At 35.0% G+C, this 22,721-nt stretch overlaps 1 protein-coding gene across 2 annotated transcripts; it reads right to left on the minus strand.

The window, feature by feature from the left end:
* Nucleotides 1-1,464: 1,464 nt before the first annotated feature.
* RB195_025906 (uncharacterized protein) lies at nt 1,465-20,512 on the minus strand (the record flags this gene model as incomplete). 2 transcript variants are annotated; one of them, XM_064214247.1, is made up of 13 exons in its annotated part: nt 1,465-1,649; nt 2,448-2,505; nt 4,864-4,899; nt 4,966-5,021; nt 5,404-5,529; nt 6,335-6,459; nt 6,517-6,601; nt 9,714-9,911; nt 10,424-10,587; nt 11,665-11,756; nt 11,837-11,995; nt 13,917-14,050; nt 20,485-20,512. In XM_064214247.1, the coding sequence occupies 13 exons, from the start codon at nt 20,510-20,512 to the stop codon at nt 1,465-1,467; spliced, it is 1,446 nt and encodes a 481-aa protein (XP_064070127.1). The 2 variants fall into 2 exon arrangements, with proteins under 2 accessions (XP_064070127.1, XP_064070128.1); XM_064214246.1 differs by lacking the exons at nt 1,465-1,649; nt 2,448-2,505 and having other exon boundaries at nt 4,828-4,899.
* Between the last annotated feature and the right edge of the window lie 2,209 nt (nt 20,513-22,721).

Consider the following 22,721-nt stretch of genomic DNA (forward strand, 5'->3'; position numbering starts at 1 on the left):
CAGCCTATCAGAGAAACACTAAATCCAATCCACATGCTTCCGAGGACTAATAGGGCAGAGAATTCGCGGGGAAAATGCAGGTTGGGGAGGACTCAGCGGGGCCCTTATTTTTTGACGCTCCATTTTTATTTCTTTCTTAGTAACTTTAGCTTACATGTCATAGTCTAATCTCTAATACTATTCCTTAGATTTTATGGACCCGATTGAGGGTGAAGGTCCCACCCTGATCGTAACCGAAGCAACAACCCGATCGATTCGTTTACTTACTTCCAGAAATAAGGACGCCACTGATTGTCCTCCGCCCACCAACTACAATTTTCCCGAATTCCCATTAGAACGAATCTATTCTGAGCGTTTAATTGAAGATAAAACAATTTTAAAAATGAGGAAGTTATAGTTGGATCAAAATGAACCGAAGACTGATGCAATAGGGTAAGAAGAGAGAAATAGCAGTGTGGGACTTTCCTCGATCATTACAGTCTCATTCGAACTAGCGAAGGTCCCACCTCGATCGTAACCGATGCAACAATAGTCAAGATCTTTCTGACCTAACTATACGCTTCAAATATGTAATTCATTCCGAACAATTGGTGCGTTTCAACACGGTTCGAATAACTTCCCACGGTTTCTTTCTATCAAATCATGTCATGGTTTTTTTTCTGCCTCTACTCAGCATCTTTTTCCAATAAGAAAGATATTTCAATCAATAATGTAGTCACTATAACACTCAAAAAAATTCGTCCATCGCTAACGCTGATTTTAATTCCTTCGACAAATAGAAGAGACTGTGGCTTTAGAAGCTGACAAATGTCAAAAAAGAGACGTGTTACGGTATTATATTTACATAAATTCCATAGCTATGTGGAATTTTCTCCGCTCTTCTACACTATCTTTCATTCCTCGTGTCCACATTTAAATTTGAACTCCAGTTCGAATGCGTATATTTTCAGGAAGTTAAGAATGATGTCAGCTTAGGTAACCTAATACAGGGCACAAACGTTTTAAATTAATAGAAGAATAAGGAAGGTGCAAAAAATAAAAAAAAATTATTTTAGAAAGCGTTAGATTCATTTATGTCTTGACTGGCACCACATGAAAAAAACTGACTGATAGGAAATAAAACAAATGAACATTGCTGTCAAAATGTGTTAGTCAGCACAGCCTCGCTATTCCCATCAATTCAATCCCACGCAACAATCCTGACAAGAGTCACTCCGAAGGTGACTATTTTAGTTCTAACTATTTCGATAAATTAAGAACAAAAAAATTTATTTAATGATTGGAGAATATATGGCTATGCGTAATAGAAGGAATATGAGAATAAGATTATATTGAACATAAAAAGGAGAAAAATAATTCATAGAATCGAATCCTGAAAATGAGAAGTAAAAAAGTGGAGAAAATGAATTTCTGGCAATGATTCCAGTTGTGATCGGTGGTTCAGTAGAGTGAAAGGACATATTTTTACTTCACTTCATTCGGGACTTGATACATGCAGTTAGTAAATAATAATAATAATAATAATAATAATAATAATAATAATAATAATAATAATAATAATAATAATAATAATAATAATAATAATAATAATAATAATAATAATAATAATAATAATAATAATAATAATAATAATAATAATAGTATGATAACTAATTAATAAGTGATCGTAACTAATAACCAGTTAATGACAATAATTACTAGTCAATTTTTCATGGAACTACATAGATGTATCCGAAGGGAACCAAAAAGAAATCATTGCACGACACCCTGCAGTCAATCGATAAACACAGATATCATAACTGCACAAAATCATCGTCTTAAAAACAGAATAGATATTTTAAAATATGATAAATAATGACCTAAATAATAACTAATAAATAATATATCAATGACAATAAAATAATAATAAGTAATATAATAAATAAAAATTCCTCTCAATAAGAAAAAAAACAATCAACAATGAATCAACATTTAATTAAATCAGAAGAAAAAACCCCTATGTAAGTAATTTCGAGTCTATAATAGAGGTTTATGAATGAATTGAATATGTTGGAAATCCTAGCAATATGCAGGGGTGGAAACGATGGGAAATGGCGTGATCAAGGACGTAAAGTGCGACCACACGCAAAATCAGCATCGCAACCGCATTTTTGATATCATTCGATAATAAAAGAATGAGCCATACGAGCGACGCATGTATTTGTATATAATTAATAGAAATATGAATAGAATAGAATTCTACTACTTGCTAAATTCACTGCAACTCCTAACAAAAAGTTTCCCTCTGAAGAAAGAACTATATTCATAGTATAATTTGAGGTCCAAGAAAGAAAAACACCATTTATGTAGATATTTTTCTTTGCAAGATACGGAAAAATTGACAAATTGTCAATAAAGTCACCCCAAACATGATTTTATTGTCTTGTAACTCATCCGGAAAAGCAAACTAGCGTATCTTAGGCAATATCCACTATGGAACGAAGCATATGGACCTTGTACAAGAACCTGGATATAATAATCTCTAGGAAACAAGAATTAGGCAATCAAAGGTAATTTATAAGCAGATGAAGCAGTTCGGTCCCCATGTTTCCACGAAGGTGGAGTGCTATTAGAGTGGATCCTTAAAATGAAATCGATCTAATGAGACGTTGCATCCTGAATGAAAGGATTAACGTGCTTCGAGAATTCCCCTGGAAGAAACTGAGGATTTCGAGAATATAACTTTAAAGTATTATTTTTTTTTCAAATCTACAAGCTGATTTGAGCAAAGTGATGCAGGGTGAAGAGAGATCCGTGGACTGCCGCATGACAATCTCGGATCCTCCTCTTCTTCGATTTTTCTTTTGACCTTTCCAGATCAGACAGGCAAAGCCAGAAATATGTAGTTATGAAGTTGGCCATAGGGATATTTTATCACTATTAAGAATTCGCTGTTATTGAGCAACATAAACATGCCCTGTACGTGTTTTGAGTTTATTTTTTTGTGTGGATTTCTTTTTTAAACTGTTTTTTCTACTTAGTAAAAAAAGTAATGTTATGTGACAAGTCACTCTACTCTTCTCTACAACCATAGGGGAAAAAGACTAAAATCACAACAGACGAAGTGCTTGAATGTATAATTAATGATGAAGAATGGATAATCCTATGTACTTTCCAGAATTAAAATAGCAAGTTTTCATCCACATGTAAAAGTACAAATGAGGAAATTTCCAAACACATAGAGCTACGAGTTTGATGCCAAATACACCGAGAAATGCTAACTGATAAAGGAAACAAAGGGTATGATAGCAATATCGCTCGATACACTTTGCAATGGCTACACTACAACACTTAGTAATTTCATAGTAACATAGTAAGAGAGTTAACTGGTAACTTGGCAACTTGTACTTGTCCTTGAGTACAAACTCATGTATATTCGATGCAATTTCGGCCTATTATGGGTGCTATAAATATCACTATATAAGGATACTTCTGTGATTATCCTTAATATTTCACTCTCAAGAAAGAGAAAACTGCTCTTCAACTGGTGATATGTCATTTTAGTGGATTATCTCTAGGATAATTACTGAAAAATGCCTGAAATTCAATACATTTCAAACCATTTTGTGAAAATGTAAAAATATTTCATTAAATATTTATGAGGCCAGAAATCAATCAATACATACACCACGTTCATCCCTCCTGTGACTATTTCAATGCTCCCAAAACAAAGGTGAATTTAAAACCGAATATAAAATTTTTTACATTTTTATCAGAACAATTCTTCTTTTTTCAATTTTTACAACATTCATATGAATGATATTTGAATTATTAGTTGAGAAAATTCATAAATATCAAGAATACCGTAGGTGGTAGGCAGATAGGTGGTGTTATAACATTAGTTTCTCAACAAAACAAAATTTAAAACTAGTCGAAAAGAGTGACTGGGCTATCACGTTTTTTTTTTCAAATAGCTTTGATTTTTTGCGGAAACTTCCATCAGTAATTACACAAAAAAGATTTAACGCATGTAAAAATATACACTTATATTGAACTTCCCAGAACTTCTATCTGTTACCTGCGGAATCACGGATGTCAATCAACAGCAGTTCATTTGTTATCGAGATGAACCAGCACCTATAGACTCTGAGTTAATTGTTGACTTACATTTTTTCCTCTTTTAAATCTGAGGTTATAGTAAAGAAAGCATGGAAAAAGTTTCATAAAGGAATTTTTCCAATTGGGTGCACAGAAATTATTAGCTAAGTTAGAATCCTTCAAAAGTACATAACTTTCATGGGATATTGATCCTATCGATAAGAAAACAACATTGAACATCACACATTATAACATTTATTTAAAACATTTTATACATATAAACACCAAGGATTACGGTAGTCAGTTCTTACTCGTGATGTATGACAATAACGGTTTTTTGGTTAGAATTGCACATTAACACTCCAAACAATTATTTCTTCATCACTTTTTAAGAAATAAAGAACTGCATATTAATACGATAACAATGTTGTAATTTTTCACATAAAATATACCTAATTTAAATTACAATCGAATCATGAGATTTCAACAGCTGCAGATTTGGAAGATCTCCGGAAACTTGGACTTTCCTCGCAGACAAACAAAAATTATGGATTAGAAACCATAATCTTTTAGAAGATTTCAAATTGTTTAGTGTATTTTTCAGAAATGCTCCACGAGAAAGAAGAATTTTGATTCGTCAGATCCTGGACTGTTTTAGCTAGATCTTTCGTGTGGTCAGTAGATTTCGCTTTACTCGAATGAGTTAGCTGTAGGATATCCTGAGCGCTATAACGTCAGGAAGAATCACTTTCATAACGATTCTGCATTAGCAGATTTGATCAATACCGATTTTGCGTCAACGGAACAACGATGTGTAGGGGGCTGAAAAAAAAGAAGTTTATTGAAAAATTTTATTGCAGAAGAAAATTATGTACATGTGAAACTTACACTAGCTGAATTCACATCGCGTGAAATCAACGAATTTTTACGGAATGAAGTACCTCCTGTAAATTTTAATATGAGACAGTACGCCTCGAGTTTTAAGAAATTTTTTAACACTTCTAAACCACTACTTTAAGGGAATGTTTCTTAATTTGATCATCCTCTTGAGAGCGTTTTAAAGGATCGTCATCTTAATGTGAAAATGTTGTCCAAAAAAAAACTTCAGATCTGAGCTTCTTCTTAACTTCTTCGTAAAAATTTGTTAAGTGGATTTTTCAACGTACTTACTGTTTCTGTTACTGATTGGGTAGAGAAAATTTAATAATCTCTCGTAAACTGTCAAACAAATAATCCCTTTTGAGAAGTGATTCAACATTTGCTGTCTCCAACGATAGATTCTGTTTTTCTAATAGAAAAGAATGAATATCCGTTAAATCCACATACCTGATACGGTTTTATGGAGGAAATTTTCTCTTCTGCTCCGTACTGAACGATGTTCTTTCGTTTCACTAAGATATTTTGAAAACTCCGTAGGGATCGTCCTTGGCAAAGGTTTCCAACCAAAAACACCTGAACCGAGAGAGAGAGAGAGTGAGTCCTCAAAATTCGTTGAATTACTGTTTCATACTAGCGAAAAAGTAGAAAATGCTGTAAAAATTATCTTGATGCACAAATATATTTTCAAAAATATGAGTTCTTCAAGAAAGTCAAAAGAAGAAAGTTATTTTTACACACTTTCGTGGAAAAAAAAACGCATGTAATTGAATAATTTAATAGCAAAACATTTGAAGTTCCCTAGTTTATACCAGTATGTATGACGCGGCTTGAATATGTGATATCCAGGAAATATCCGCATACTGATCAGTTCAATCCGAACAATTCACGAATAATCAAGTTCTGTCGACTTGTAAATGCCTTGATTTTTTTTTGAGTTTTTCTAATTGTCAGATTTTCTAACGATACTGATAGGGTGGGCGGGTGTAGTGTAGCGGTTAGAGGTTCCGCTTCCTGCACGATCGATCGGAGGTTCGAATCCGCCCTAGTGCTCACCAAGCCTTTCATCCCTCCGGGGTCGATAAATTGGTACCAGACTTGTCTGGGAGGATAAAAACACTGACTTGACACATCGGCTAGCCACCGCAAGTCATTGTATAGGCCAGATACACGTTCGTAAACCTCAAACGATTCTGAATTGAAGTGAACGTGGGGGCGCATCCCAAGCGGATTGATTAACGCCAGAAACTTTAACTTTAACTTTAAACTGATAGGGTGTACACGTTACCTTTTATATATAATTTATGTTTTTTGTATTTTATATTCACCGGTATCATACATAAGAGTTCTAACATAAGGATAAGGATATCTGGAAACTCACTGCAAAAACGATGACTAATATGTGAGTGAAATATCCACATAGCGTAACGAATTTCAACAAGTCGACTAGCATAAATAAATGCATCAGTGATCAATTTCAATACGTTGAGCAAGTGACTTAGTATCCTGAAATCCTTGAATCACAATCAATGCGGGAATCATCGTTACATATGCAACACTCACCGCAAATACATCGTTGCTCGTAAAGGAAGTTGAATAAGACAACTATCACAGGTAAGTACAAAAAGCACAGTGGTTGGGAGCCATCCTGAAATTTTGCAGATGTTGTAAAATACTCTATCGTTCATCTTATCCTTTTTTCTTAAGGAGAGTAACTTTTCTAAACTTTTAATGTGTAAAATGCAGCATTTTGGAAAAAAAAACGTTATTTTTGTAGCAAACATGAGGCGACTTTGAATTTTTTTAGAAAGTTAAAGGGTCAGAAGTGAAGCATAGGAAAGTTTTTCAAAGCGATATGTTGAGCTTGATAGGGAAAACATTCCCTCATTACTGTTGCTAATATTTACTTGTTTATCATGTATTAGTATTTACTCACAGCGGTCGAATTTTTTTCTCACGTATTAATTTTCTTTTCTACTCCAATGATTCGCTTCTTAACGAATCTATTGTCTCACGGATACAGCGCAGGCGCAACACGGCTACAACACATCTTATTAAATTATTTCTCCTTATTGTTTATATGTGGATATTATAGATATATACGAAACATGATGACTTCATTTAAACCCTAGAAAATACGTAAAATTAATTTTAACGTAAACATACAAAATAGAAAATAACGGGAAGATAATGCAGTGTAGTACGGTATAACATTCAAAGTATCACTAAGAAATTTTAGTGAGAAAAAAAAATCGACCCCATAATTGTATCCTAGCAATTTAGTATTTTTTCGCCTGTAATTTGAGATATTAGAAACATTACACCGCTTACGCAATCGGATCAGTGGCAGCAGTAATTTCATTTAATTCAATTTAAGTACTCGCATTATATAAATAACGTTTAGAAGTGGCCAATGCAGATATGTATTCGTATTTTTATAGATACAGTATTCAATCTTCTCGTACCTAATGTAAATATCATAAAAATTAACAAGCAGCATTTTACGAAACCGGGATGAATCCTTTCAGAAAAAGGAGCAACTTGAGAGAAGCGGCTAGCCTACCACTGTTTAGTCATAAATATAGGAGAATAAATAATTTTTGTAAGTAATTACAGCTTGATATTTGGAGTTTAGCCTGAATATAACAGCAACACTCTACAAAAATGGCTTATTTCGACTGTTGTAAAAAAAAACCAATTGTTGGAAATTCTTTTTTTTTTTGCTTCCGCGACAAAGAAACCAGAAAAAAGATGTTCGGATGTTGAACAATGATTTCCATTCTCATATTCCGAACTAAACCAAGGTTTGGACATTCACATTATTTTAATTCTCAGATCTCATTTCTCCGCACCCTGCAAATTAGATGAGATCAGTTCCTGTCCGTTCCTCATCAACATCCCACTTTTAATGATAAAGGATAACGTTTCTCGCGTTAATCAATCCGCTTAGGATGCGCCACCACGTTCACTTCAATTCAGAATCGTTTGAGGTTTACGAACGTGTAACTGGCCTATACAATGACTTGCGGGGGCTAGCCAATGTGTCAAGTCAGTGTTTTTATCCTCTCAGGCTAGTTTGGTACCAATTTATCGACCCCGGAGGAATGATAGGCTTGGTGAACACTAGGGTGGATTCGAACCTCCGATTGATTGCGCAGGAGGCGGAACCCCTAACCGCTACACTACACCCCTCTTCCTCTATAAAAAAAACCTTTTATTGCATTCTTTGCATTCTTTTTTTGCCATTTGCACTGTAGAGAAATATTTTTTAGTTATACTTTTCTTTTCTAGTTTTCTAGGTTCATGTATTTGTTCACTGTTTTGTATTAGTGGCACATCATGCAAAACGTAAAAAAGAAAATAAGTTTTAGGGAGAGAGCATCCGTCCAGTCTATTGTTACAGAACGAAATCTCGCTTGTTAATCTGTTAAAAGTTGTGTATCATGAGATTTCCGATTATTGGGGTTTTGTGGACAATAGAGTGTTTGGGATGTATGTTACAAATATGGGCGGTGTCACGCTCAACTTTTCCTATTTGTCTTGAGAAAAGGGGAAGCGGCCTCAGTTAATACGAACTACGTTATTACGTGCGAATGAAGTGCACCATCGTTGCACACGCGCCGCATCCGCTAGCGAGTTGTCGAAGATCGATGGGGTTCCTCAGCAACCTATTCAAGCGAAACCAATAAATAGGCTGGAGAGGGAACTGGAACGTGTACAAAGAGCATTTTCATGCGCCTCGTAGCAACAAACGTTCCCCGCCCCCTTCCCTTTGTTTTTCAGGACGACTCGAGGAAGTTAACCATGGTCATCATAATCTACATCCTGAACTCTATATTGTCCTCAAAAAAAAAATCAAATATCGAAAATTTCCCATGATACACTGCCTCTCACTCAGCACTTGGCACTCACTAGTTCTTGTTAGAAAAAAAAAGACAAGCCTAGATCTAGCATCCGGGAGAAAACGTTTTTTTTTTAATATTTTTTTTACTAAGAGCTAGAAGAAATACCGCCTGAGCCAACAAAACAATACGAGAAACTTTTTTTGGCTACTGTGAGGGTTGTGCGAATTTCTTACTGTCAAAATGATTACATTTATGTGGTAGCATTCTTGCACTTAACAACATATTCATTCTTTCATGTCCTGTGAATTTCTTCATTTGTAATTTTTAAGCTTAGTATGGAGAATGGAAAAGTTAAGCAAATTATGGTGATGGTCGAAGTTGCCCACTTAATTAAAATTGAACAAATGCTCGAATAATTACAACATGCAATGCCCCTGAACAGGTATCTTCTGAACCAAATAAAAGTTTAAAAATCAGTTGATGTTGACATATTCCCGGAACTTAGCTAACTTTTTTAGCTTCTTCGGAAGATTCCGATTCCAGAAAAAGTGCAACATCGTTCGTTCTTTTCATCTCAACCCCTTTCTCAACGAAAATACTCAAAGCAGAGGATTACGTAGACGAGGACACTCACGACACTTTTCCTAGTACTTCACTACGTGAACAACTGAATACAAATGAACGCCAGGACAACCACTAAAATTATTTCCATACTTTGAATTATCAGACACAATTCTAAGAAAAGTGCTCGCTGTCTTATTAAATTTGTTTGACAATGGAAAATTCTGGGCATAACAAGAGGTAGTTCATTTTATGACGATATTTTCTTCCTCATCAGGTGAAATGAACCTTGTCAGAGCCTCATAATGAAAAACACAATATGATGACTTTGAACGTGTCCAGAACAACACGTACCTAGACAAGCAGATCCAGCGAGAAGCATTAATGTGACGAGAAGTTTGCGATTTTTTGTTCTTTTCGTCTTTTTTGTTGCTAAAAGTGGATCCTTTGAAACTCGACGCATATGGACAAGAATATGAAGATATAGGAATGATATCAGTAGTATAAAAAGAATAAATGGTGCCACAAGCACCCATCGGACCACAACATTTCCTGAAATAAAATAAATGATTTTTTTGGGGTCAACAATTCAGTCAACACAAAAAAGTATGCTGTGGATATTTCAATTTTTAACCTGTTACAGTTTAGCTCGACCTCTTCAAAAATCCTCATAATTCAGTTTGTCTTTTTCTCGACCATCATACTTTCAGACGATCATTTCTTTCACTACGTTTTATTTTTCAAAGTAAAAACTATAATTTTACAAAACATCTCTTAAAGATTTCTAGTCGTTTCCTAGGAGTAATTAAATTTTCTGCAGAAGAGCGGAGACATAACACATATAATTTTCCCGCGTTGAATATCCCTCTAGAATCCTATAAATAATTACCGTAATTTAATATGCTGATGTCATAGCAAACGCGCAGCACAGTTACGGTATTTCTGCATTCTCTTCGCGGAACAATGGCAGTTTCAGGATGGTTTATTTAGTGTGCAGTAGAGTTAGAGATAATAGTTATTCAAAAATGTAAATGAATGGTATTGCGAAAAAAGATCAAACTTACGAAGAATCCCTCCTCCATTGCAGCCATCTTTCGAGAAAAATGCAAATGGAACCGGAGCACGAAATCCACCTGGTACCGTACAGAACATCACCAAAAATACGGTAGACGGTATAAAATATGCTAGTGCAATTGCACAACGAACACTTCTTGGAGTTATCACATGTCTGGAATAGTCGGTAAGAGATTATCCAGGAAGATGTTAAATATCGGAATTGAACGAAAATCTCTACTACAGAAATTGCAATTCTCTCCAGAATATTTGTCGTTAGAAAGAATTAGTTCCAGCAATGAACACAAAATTAACAAAATTAATATTTCTCACATGGTCGGCAGATATCAGCGCTATCATTTTTAACTGTTCTTTTTTTTCAAATCTTAAAAATTACTGAGGATTACCTCTAATCTTTGCTGATTGATTTGAGGAACGGGCGCCTATGTAAGCTAGCATTATGTACGTAATTGCCCCATTTTTTCTAGTCTACATGTACTAATACAGAGTATATGCGGTTTTATTTTAAGAAAAATTCCCATTCCAACTCTATATTCGTATATTTTAGTTAGATTGAAAACTGTGATTAAAATAGTGCAGTTTTCAAAAACATGACTGCATTCTTTCTGTCTGTCATGAACGCATCCGGAAATGTAAAAGGCGTAATGCATGTGACTGAACGGAAGTTTTCCCTTCTCGAAAGAAATCCTTGTTTAATTTCTCCATTTTTCCAAGCACTTTCATATCTGCTAAAAAAAATTTTACGCTTAAAAACAAAAGCAATCGATTTCAAAAGATGTGAAGTATGAATTGCGTATAACATTGTCCAGCATAGGATATTTGGAAGAATATCTTCAGAAATCAAGTACACTGTAGATTTCCACGTACAAAATATGATATGGGGCCCATTTCTGGCTAAACTTTGAATTTTGTAGGGAAATTCTAAATTCAAATAGTTAAAAAAAACCTATTTCATCACTCCTTTATTTTTTTATTAACTGAAATGCACAGAAGACAATGGAGTGATGAAGACACTTTCAAATTTCAAATATCTAGGGAGGGAATTTCATTTTTGGCTTTTTTTCAGCCCACTAGCAATTTGAGAAGTTTATTTTCAGTATTTTCTTATTGTTGGGTTGGTCTTAATGTTTAGAATGAGGTAGGAAATATTCCATGACTAAGATATCTCACAACTCGCTCACTTCATCACTTTCTCATTTCGTTATTAATTGAAATTCGGGAATTTACTAACCGATGTAATGGATAAACAATCCCTATGTAATGATTCAACGCTAACGCTAACAACGTGAAGACGGACGCAAAAAATGTGGCCAATTTGAACACCTGAAACTATGAGAATTTGAAAAAAAAACATCTCTAAAACAAACTAATATATTTCTAAAATTTAAAAAATTATAGCTTACCTCGAGTAGTAATGACCAGCAATTGGAAAGTATATTCGGTAGGATCACATTAATCATGTAGGTGAGGATATAGAAGAATGCGCATAGGGCGTCTGACGCAGTCAGACTTACGCACAAACGTAAATTCACACCAATCGGTCTACGAAGGTACCGAGAACACTGAAATTCAATCAAATCTACTCGAACACCAATTATTTCTTATCTAACCCGAAAAAAAAATAAACAGAAAAACACTGTCGTATTTCTTTTTTCCTTTTTTTAGTGAATCTGCAGTCTTATAAAAATAACTTTGTATGTAAATTTTCCCAAAGAGACGAACTCCTCCAATGGGAAAGAATTAAATAAAAAACAAACAGCGACAAAATTGTTCACTCAACAGAAGTCACTTCCAAGACTAGCTAAAAAGTTCAAAAATTAGACTGAAAAACCTGATCGACTACGTACTTCCGTGCAAGTGTTTTCTGGATGTTTTACTACTGACGTTGTAGAGAAGATTTAAAATAAATAGGTCACAGGAACTTACGGGACCTCTAACCCGTCTATTTATTCTATCATCAATCAAGTTATAATGATAGAGAAACTGCAAAAATTAAATTCATTTAAATGAAAAGCAGTTATAAAAAATTTCCTGATAGTTATGAATTGCAGCAAAGTCGGTTATTTTTAAGTCAATTAATCCTCTCGGATCTTCAGATCATTTCATTATCCAAAAAAGTGTCAGTAGAACACATTAGAACTAAGCAGGTAGTTTTTACCAGTTCTACACTATTGCGTATTCACAGCATACAGACGACATTGGAAATTGTTAGCGTGTCCGAACATCTTTAGTACATTCTGGATAATTATGTGGAATTCACAAAAAAACAAACCAAATTGTCTTTTTATACTATGGTTAAAGCGAATTCAGAAGATGTGCCTGTTCCATGGTGGGCATGTTTTAGTTATATCAAGCAGAATAGATGACGCATTCGTGATTAAAATAGCAAATAAGCTTTTTGTGAAGAATTTTGTGCAGTTTTAAATTCTAAAAAAAAACCCTTTTTGCGATGCTTACGACAATCGGTCGAAAAATGAGACAAAAACGCTAAAGCAGAGCATCAAATTACATTTAAATCGCACATAAGCGAAAATACGGGTATCGTCAACGACGTCTCGACAAGATTTTTTCTATTTTACTTTAGTTTTTCTCAAGTTATTTGTGCTGTGGTAATTTTGAGCACTACTCAAAGTTCTAGCATTACTTCATATTATCCGCAGAAAAAAATGTAAAAGGTACTCGGTACAGTATTAAGGATAAACTATCCATTTAGAAATTGAGGTAATGTAGACCTGTATAATCCCCTAGAGGACAGAAAAATGTTCGAGTATGATATATATACATATATATTTATTTATTTATTTATTATTAGCACCTTATACACAGACTTGAAAATGAGCAAAAAAAACCACTTTTTTGTATAATCTGTCTGCAGTGTATTTGGGAATCGTCAAAATCACCCATTACTTTCTTCAACTACTTTTGATTGTCTCTACTTATTGTGTTTTTATTACCATAACCTTATCGACTTCAGGAAGAAGATTTCGAGGATTTGGTAGAAGGTTTTGCCGCGACAAACTCAACTAATTAAGAACTTATTAACAACAAAAAAGCACCTAACATAGCTACACCAAATTTAAACCAATAACAAGTAAATTGAAGTAAGTAGAAAAAATCGCTCCACATGTAACAAATTTATTTTTGTAAGAAAAAAATTGTACTTTGCAATTAGTACATAGCTTTACGTTTTCATGGATGTCCCAGCAGAACATTTTCATTGGTTAAAGATCAGCAATACTGTAAACTTTGCTAACAATGTACTTCTTTTCAATTTACGTTATTAAGAATCATTTATGTTTATACTATAAGAAAAAAAGGCTGGCATTCTGATAAATATCGTTTGATAGGGCTATCGCTTCCAAACTTTTCGTTGACAGATTTTTTTCTAATGGTAAATTTTCTCATTTCACATGTACACAGTTCAAAGAGTAACATAATAACTGGAAAAAATGTGTCTCGTATTATGTTATAAATAAAACTCACATTGAGTAAATAGAGGTTCACAGCCAATGCAACAATCGAGACCATGGTAAGCAGAATGGATGAGTAGAAGGATGATTTAATGAAGAACAATTCTTCCTCTTCCGATATTGTAATATTCATTTCAGGAACGTATTCTGAACAATAGAAAAAATAATTCCGTAACCATGGAAAAAGAAAAGAAACTCGGAACCCATAGATCGCATAACAAATGGTTCATGAATAATTAAAAGACGGAGTTTGAAGGAAAATGTAAAAATGCAAAAATGAATGCATATACATCCTACGAAACTTTCCAGAACGGAATGAGAAAAAAATGATTAGAACAAGTATGAGGATTAAGGATCTACACATGCATAGAGACGAAAAAAAATTGGAGAACTACCATTAAAGTTGTATTTTCATTTTTAAACCATGTTGGATATTATAAGATCTATTTGAGGTATGAGGACGAGTTTACGAGTCAGACTGCTACCTGGTGGCCCTGTTTTTGTTCTTTAGAAAATTCAATCAGGCTTATGAGAATACGCTCTGGTCATGTGTGAGCTATATAACATGCACAGTTTTATAGCGGAAGTTGTCTGGATATTGCAAAAAGGTGTTGTTGTGCAGCACACTGCCAAAGCCCAACCAGTTTAGGTCGAATACCTAGAGGGAATGTGGAATTTTTGGGACCAACTCTCTGTTCTGCTGATTTGAGGTACGCGGGTCACTCGGGGGCAATTTGCAGTTCATGCAAGAGTCTAAGTCCAGCAGGATATGGACCAGTGACGAATTTTGTGCGAGCTCTTGCTGTAGACAGAAGGAAGTGGGCAGATGTGTTCTCGAGGATGGCACGCCTCGACGAAGACGCAACCAACCCCCCTAAAACGACACCTGCGTTCTCTGAAGTCAAGTAAGTCATTTAAGCTGTAAGGATCATATGTGACTGGGATTGTGCTTATCCTATTTTGTATTTTTTTGCTGATATTCTGACAGCTAAACATCAGTATAAAGGAAATTCTCGATCCAATACGAGTAGAATTTTCTTATTCTGAAGCCACACCCTCAAATTTACCAAACAGGTAGGAAATGCATATTTATAGAAAAATTATAAAAAAATTCTTAAAGTTTGGCGAAACAAGAGAGAATTGAAGTGCCTCCATAGAAGTTTGCTTAGATTGTTTTTTTAAAAGAAGAATCCATAAGTACAGGTATGTAGCTGATGTTTTTTCAATATTCTGATGAAAAATATGAGTATAATAATAAAATTATAATGATGTTCTTCTGAGACGACGAATAGTAATATTATAACGTGAATGTAACAGGATGGAAAGTGTACGTTATTAAAATTTGAAATTAATATAAGCCCACCACACTTGACACAGTATAGAATTTCCAATGCAATAGAATGCATAGTTTTTCGATGAACAAGAAGTTTCTGGAAAAGCTCTCGAAGAGAAACTATTCGAATACCATAACTGTTGTTCTATAATCATGGAATTTCTTTTTCACGAGATACACAGTGTGAAAGATACTATTTCTGAAATAAATTTATTTTTAAATTTTGTGTTAAGCGTGACAATCCATAGCATAATGTGTATGTAATTTTTCTGGACAATGGACAGATGCTACACAATTGCTTTATCTCCGCATTTACGTGAAATAAGCATTTAAGGATTGCTACGAACGATTCTTGGAGATTTTTTGATTATGGAAAGAAATCATCTGGTCATTTCATTTCTACTACTCAGTTTAATGTTATTACTACTAGAAATTCTTCAACGACAAAATTTAAGGTATTTAATTATCTACTTCATGGAATTTTTTCAATATTTGGATAGATTGTACAATATTTTTTCAGCAGCGACTGCACTAGATCTGATCCAATAATAATCGTTTATAAGTGTAGAACATTCACACTTAACAAATTTACCAAATTTTTACCAACAAATGACCGTACACACACTTCATTGAGGAACACCGAAGACCAGAATCACTCATATCCGTGTGCACATACTTCCAAACATTCCGAACAAGCGTTACCCTATCCTTTCTCTTCTAAATGTAGGATAGGTTACTTTTTTATCCAGGATATCGGAGTTGGTCATTTATTTAAGAATTGTTTTTCTAAATTATTTCGTCTACTTTATTTTTTTAGTTTCGTAATATTAAATTATAACTTTTATTCTATTAATATTAATTTAATGCGAAGGGACTTCATATAACATAATAGCCCGTTCTCAAAGTCACTTTTCCCTGAAACTTGAATTTTTATGAAATGCTGTATTGGGGCCACAACTACGCAAGATGAGGATTAAAATAACTAAGCTAAGAAAACACAACAGAGTAAGAAAAAAAAACTCTGGATCTGTTAATAATCACAAATGGTGTAATACTCTCTTTAATGGAATTGTTTGGAAGTCATAAGACAATACTAATCCTAGAACGAAAACGAATAAGCATGGATCCGCTGGAAACACGTGAGATGAAAGAAGTAAAATAGTGTTTGTGGAATGCTAATAATAGCTGGATGAACTCGTTAACTCACGTTAAATAAGGTCAAGATACTCTACATTAAAGAATGAGAAAGGGCGGAATGGATGAGACAACCAATAACTAGTTATAACTAGTTCTGAGTATGACATATCAGTAATTATGCAAATCTATATGGCCAACGTATACATAAATTCTTACGAGTTCCTGTTCTTTTTTGTTTACGAATCCATAAAAATCGTTCAAAACAACAGAAAGAAAGCAGAGTTTTTAGTGAAAGAATGGGAATTCTTGAACTTCAAAAAAAAACTTTTTTTCGGAGAGTTTTAGAACTTGTGAGTTCCTAAAAGAGTCAAATCTGTTGCTAAAGTGTTTGATAGCAATGGGAGGTTTGTTGCTGTCCGCATACGTTTCCTTGTCACGGACACACTGTTTTTTTTTTATTCCGGTTCGCATACTCACAAATAGAAATTTCCCGTTTGACGAATGGAGAGATTCCGAAAATTAAACATAAAGAAAATCACTGAAAAACGAAGCACAAAATCCACAGAATTCAAAGGCAGTTAAAAAATTCTGTTACTTGACGAAGATAAGAGTAAATAGCTACTGTTTATATTATTTGTCTATTTGAGGATATTTAGAGTAAATGGGTGTGTATAATCTTTAGAAACATTTTTTTTTTGCGTCTTTGCGCGAAAATTTTGGCTCACAGAAACAGGAAAAGCCCACTTTGGCGAAAAGTGAAATCTTTTCAGTGACAAAATGTAATCAGCAAACCTTCATATCAACCGTTTCTTCTCTTCCAGAAAATTTGATATCTATGTTAAAGACTTCTCTGTTTTATGTACAGGAGGGATAAAAGAGAGGAGGATGAAGGAAAGGATAAAAATGAAGATAACGAAGAAGAAACACGTTATTTTTTCTAGTCTAACCTTATGAAACCACTTAGTAGGAACGACAATCCAGTAAAAAAATCTTTTTAGATTTAGATAAATGAGACTCGCAACAGCATTAAAAAAGGTAAGTGCAATGCGTTTGGCATTAATGAATCCACTTGTGATGCGCAAACCCCCCACCCCAACCCCCGTCAACGAACTCGTGTGTAACTCATACAATGTCTTGTAGAGGCTAACCGAACAGTCAATTCAGTGTTTTATCCTCCCAGACAAGTCTGGTAGCAATTTATCGACTCAGTACGGATGAAAAGCTTGGTCGGAAAAGCCTAGGACAATTTCAAACCATCGGCTGACCATACAGTTGGATTAGTCGACTAGAGGTCCGCTGGACCCACAGGGTCGATGGTTCAAAACCGTCCCACAGCCAACCAACCCTTCTGCCCCTCCGAAATTGATAAATTGGTACCAGATTTGTCTGTGAGGATAGAAACACTGACTTGACACATCGGCTCGGCCTCGCGAATCATTTTTTAGCTCAACACGCGCTCCAAAACCTCAACGATTGCGAATTGAAGCAAAAACGCGATAGTGCATTTCACATGGATTGATAAGCCAGAAACTTTTCTCTTTTTTCTATCCTTCTAAATTGAATTGGAGTTCTGAACAAAACTTCGGAACTGAGGGTAAAGTGCTAGAAAAGATATTGTATGGGAGCTCTCTGTCTACAATAGAATCGTATTTTAAAAATATTTCAAAAAAAAAACTACAACAGCTTTGTCGTGGAGACAGAGCGGGATTACGCTAACAGTGTTCCTGTTAGTTAGCGATATTAATTAACAAACAAATAATGACTGAAACGTCTTTATTTCGAGTAATTGAAGGTTATTCCAAGCAAATATCAAACTCATCAAAGTGAGAATTTAAAGAAATTAAAGAAAAATGCACAAGTGTGCACAAGAAATTTTTCCTACAGCAGCAAATTACACGAATTTTGCGGCAAAATCTGTATTCTCGACTTTGGAAAAAGCACCCTGAGACAATGGAGAAAATTTGAGCCCTAGATGGGAAATCGAATAGATATCAACGTCCGTTCGTTTCGAAGGGAAAAAAATCCTTTCGCCATCTTCTGGGAAATCATTCCTGTGCCTCTTGCGAAATGAACATTACTAAAGAAAGAAGTATAAAATGCACAGCTTCAATCAATCCGCATGGGATGCGCCAACGCGTTCACTTGTATTCAGAAACGTTTGAGGTTATCGTTTGAAGTGTGTAGCGTGTATAATGACTTGAAGACGTTAGCCGATGTGTCCTATCAGTGTTTTCGTCCTCCCAGATGGGAAGACATCAACTTAATGCTATGGAGGAATGAAAGGTTCGTTCAGATTAAACTAGGGGTGCTTCGATACCGTTAAAGGCATCATCCCACGAATCTGAGGTGGTACGGATTCCAGGTGGAGTATTCGTTTATGGGATAGTAGTTTATGAAGAGGAGGGGGGGGGGGGGGTGATTCCGCCCATTTCTTCCTAATTGCCGTAAAAAACGGTCCCGGAAGATACGGCTTCGAGCGTTCCGGCTCGCTATTTTCTACAAGGAGTTCGATTAGAGCGCGCCAGCCTTGTGCGGGGCCGCATCTTCCGGGCCGTTTTTTAGGATAATTTGGAAGAAATGGACGAAATCACCACCCTCTCCATAATCTACTATCCCGTATGAGAATACTCCACCTGAAATCCGTACCACCTCAGATTCGTGGGGTGATACCTTTAATGGTCCAGTCGCAGCCAAACCTCTTGCCGGCTGCGCTGTACCCTCCGGAATAATAAGATATATGATAAGAAAAAAGAAGTTGGTCTTATTTAACCATGCATTTAAATAGAAAAATAAAAAATAAATTTGTTAGTTTTGTTGATTGGTCGAAATATACTCGAATTCTTTAGATCTCTTTGATTATCGTATTTCCAATGAAGAATTCTCCCTCATGCTTGGGTGAATAATTGCAAAAAGGAGTCCAACACTTTCTCACCATGCGATGAGTGTTTTTTTGTTTTTTTTTTGGAAGTCCCACATGAATGCTCGATTTTGTTTCCAGGATATTGTATAAGCTATTGCGATGGCCAGGGTTACTATATAGATACTAGAAACGATTAGTATTATAGGAATAATACGTTGGTTTGTAAATACTAATAGATTCTTTCTGGATTACTCCTTGCTATCCGCTTTGCTTCTTTAAATTATTACTCGTTACAGTAGTGTGGGATAGTATATTTTTCAAAGCAAAATCGAAAATATTCATCTAAAAATAATCCAATTTTATGCCCGGCTCCAGGTTATTTTCATACTTTCGTGTGCATATCCGAGAACTACGTCATGAGTTGTCGGAAAATTAGCTTGTCTTAGGTAAAAAAAACCATATGAAGAAAATTTCGCTCTCATAGAATAGAACACCTCATGATTTGTTGGGTTCTTATCTTACTTATTGATGTTCTGTAAACTATATATTCAGCGCCTCATCATCTAATTATTCATATATGTACGTGCGCAACGATATCGTGTAATCTGACGCCTAAAAGCACGTGCGCAATCTCCGGAGATCGCTTATTTGTGTGGTGTGGTGGGAGGAGAGCAATGGAAATGTTTTACTCAATTACAGGATCTGACGAAACATGACGATTTTCTCCATTTTTTTCTCAATTATAATAAGGGCGAAAGAGAGAGGCAGCTGTGTACGTCTAATTCATACGCTGCCAGAATTCTCTCCTTACAGAGCTGAACGCACAAAATGTATGTATGAATGGAATGCTAATGACGTGACAAAAATGGAGGAATGACATTTTTATGGACCTTTTCTAATGCACTTTCATTACTGAATATCGAAATAAAATGCAGTTTTCAAAAACAAAGCGAGTAATTACGCGTCAACAGCAGTGGATTGGATCCATTCGATTGATCATCGCACACTGGCAGAGAAGAAGTTCAACAACTTCAACGAAGCGCGTAATGCGTGGGTGAGCAAATTTTTTGACACGAAGTCGGCTCAGTTCTACAAGAAACGCATCCACTTTCTGCGTGGACGTTGACGAAGTGGGATCGATAGCCGTGGAAGATATATCATGGAATGAAATGTTGATATGTTGTGCTTTTGTGTGATATTTTGAAAGTATCATGAAAAGTCGCATTTTTATTTTATCTAATAAAAACGAACCTTTCTTCGCATTACGGAAGGGATTCATTTCATTTCCGGGCGGGCAGCGAAAAAGTTCGTTCGCCTCATCTAAAATGTCAAAAGCTCATCTTTCACGGGAAAAAAAATGTTTCATCTTAACTGTAAATTAATCTCCTTCTAAAAGTCGCTGTCGGCGCTACAGATTTTGGATGTTTTCCGATGACTTTTGATGGAAAATTCACTAAAATACCGGCTGAATTCTATGGATAGCTACGGAAGTTTACAGGAGTTTAATTAAGGAGTGAAATAGGTTTGCGCTGTGTTATAAGGGTAGCAGCGAGCATTACCATTCAGGATCATTAGCAAAAAAGTTACTACTTTACACTTTAAAACAAAAATTGCGAACTTTACAGCAATGATGAAGACCCCACATGAGAGGAATGATGTAGCGGAAAAAAGACTGGAAAATGATGTTATGTAAATAAAGTGTAGGCGTTTACTTATTTATAGACATTTTATCTACAAAAGAAACGTCAAATGATGAGATGGGCGATGAATTAGAATGTAATGAATTCATGGATACAAAAAGAGCACCTATAAAACATTTTTAAAAGTATCCTAATGAACGTATTCAATCATTTAATGGAAAATTGTGCAGCGATGAGAAATGCGATAGAGTTGAATGACGTCGAAACCGAAACTGAAACACTCTATTATTCTGGTGATAGCGATCTGGTGCTTAGACGTAGTCCTTAACGTCAATTACGGAGGAGTCAGAACAATCAACAAGAAACGTGTACCCAGCTATTAATACTTGCTTAGTTCACATTCATTCGTTGTCACTCAAAACCGAGTACGAATTCAGGAGATTTTTTTTCTATCAGTGTAGCGATAAAAAGAAGACGATAAGACTTCAATGTGCGATGAAAAAAAAACTTTATGGCTCGAAATTTGCACCTGGCACAATCTACTTAAGAGGAAAGTTTCGACGAGGACGATCCAACTAATATATTTGAAGTAATGTAGGAATATTCCATGTTTTTCTCTATAAGACGTATTATTCGAGTTTCTGGAAAATAAATGTGTGATTGCACATATAGTTCCACAACTTGAAAAACTTCAGGATGTTCATTGATACATTAGGATTAAGAGAATGAAAGCGGTGAAAAACACAGGCGAAATAAAAAAAAATAAGCGTAATTAGTGAGTGACCTGTTCAGAAGTTTCGTCTACATTTTTAGAGCAGTGCTTACAAAAAATAATTAAATAAGTAACAAAATTTAGTACAGAACAATAAGAAGTGAAAATTATTTTTTTCACAATTTGAGGCAAAGATTCAACCGCTAAAAAGTGCTTTATCGAAATGTGTACCATCAACAGCCATTCCTTGGGTTCGTTTTCAATCAAACCGTCAAATATCCAGGGTTGGAGTTACAAATGAAAAGATTTCCTGAGAATAGTACAAATCAACACTTGGAACAGTGCGCGTAAATAGTAATAAATTTACTCGGCTCTTCTTCTAGAAGAGCAAAAAAGTTTCCGGACTAAACTTCATTTAGCGAGGATTCCCAACGAATATTGTGAACAACAAACCGGAGCATAAAAGGATTCCAATTATCGCATGCACAAAGAAATTCGAGGAGAAAAGCATTATTTTTGATGAGTGTATATGTGGTTTTCACACAATCATTACCTATGCACATTTTTATGAGGGCGGAGTTAGTAGACGAAGGCGAGGTACCACTTTCATAGAGATATCATCATAGAATTGTCCATAAATGTTCATGAATCTTAAACGTTTTTAGTAAAGACAAATATAAAAATTAGATTGTTTTACGCAAGACTACGCAAATGTTAAGAGACGGGATCAAAATGATTCCGAATTTCAGGAATGGGTAATGGACGGAATAAGTAGAAATTAGGGAATCAAACAAGGATCACATTCTTCTTTTCTCTCTCCCAGCGCATAGATGTTCTCATAACGGAGAAAGTAGCCTAAATATGTCGGTGCAGTTCAATTCTACAAGATCAGAAAAATTTTAAATCTAGAAGGCAAAAGATTACAATTGAATTTTTATAGAGTTCTAGAGTTTTATAGAATTTCTACCTCCTCTGTTACCACCTTATTTAAGGAAGACAGTACTGCTTACTTTTTTTTTCTTTTACTCATCAAAATCCGAAGTAGCTCAACACAGTAAAGAGGAGACACGGAACAAAACAAAAATAAACTGGGAATATTCGAAAGAAGGAAATTGTATTGAAAATTCTTGCGAAAA

This window comes from Necator americanus, chromosome X (assembly GCF_031761385.1).
Source record: "Necator americanus strain Aroian chromosome X, whole genome shotgun sequence".
Taxonomy (NCBI): Eukaryota; Metazoa; Nematoda; class Chromadorea; order Rhabditida; family Ancylostomatidae; genus Necator; species Necator americanus.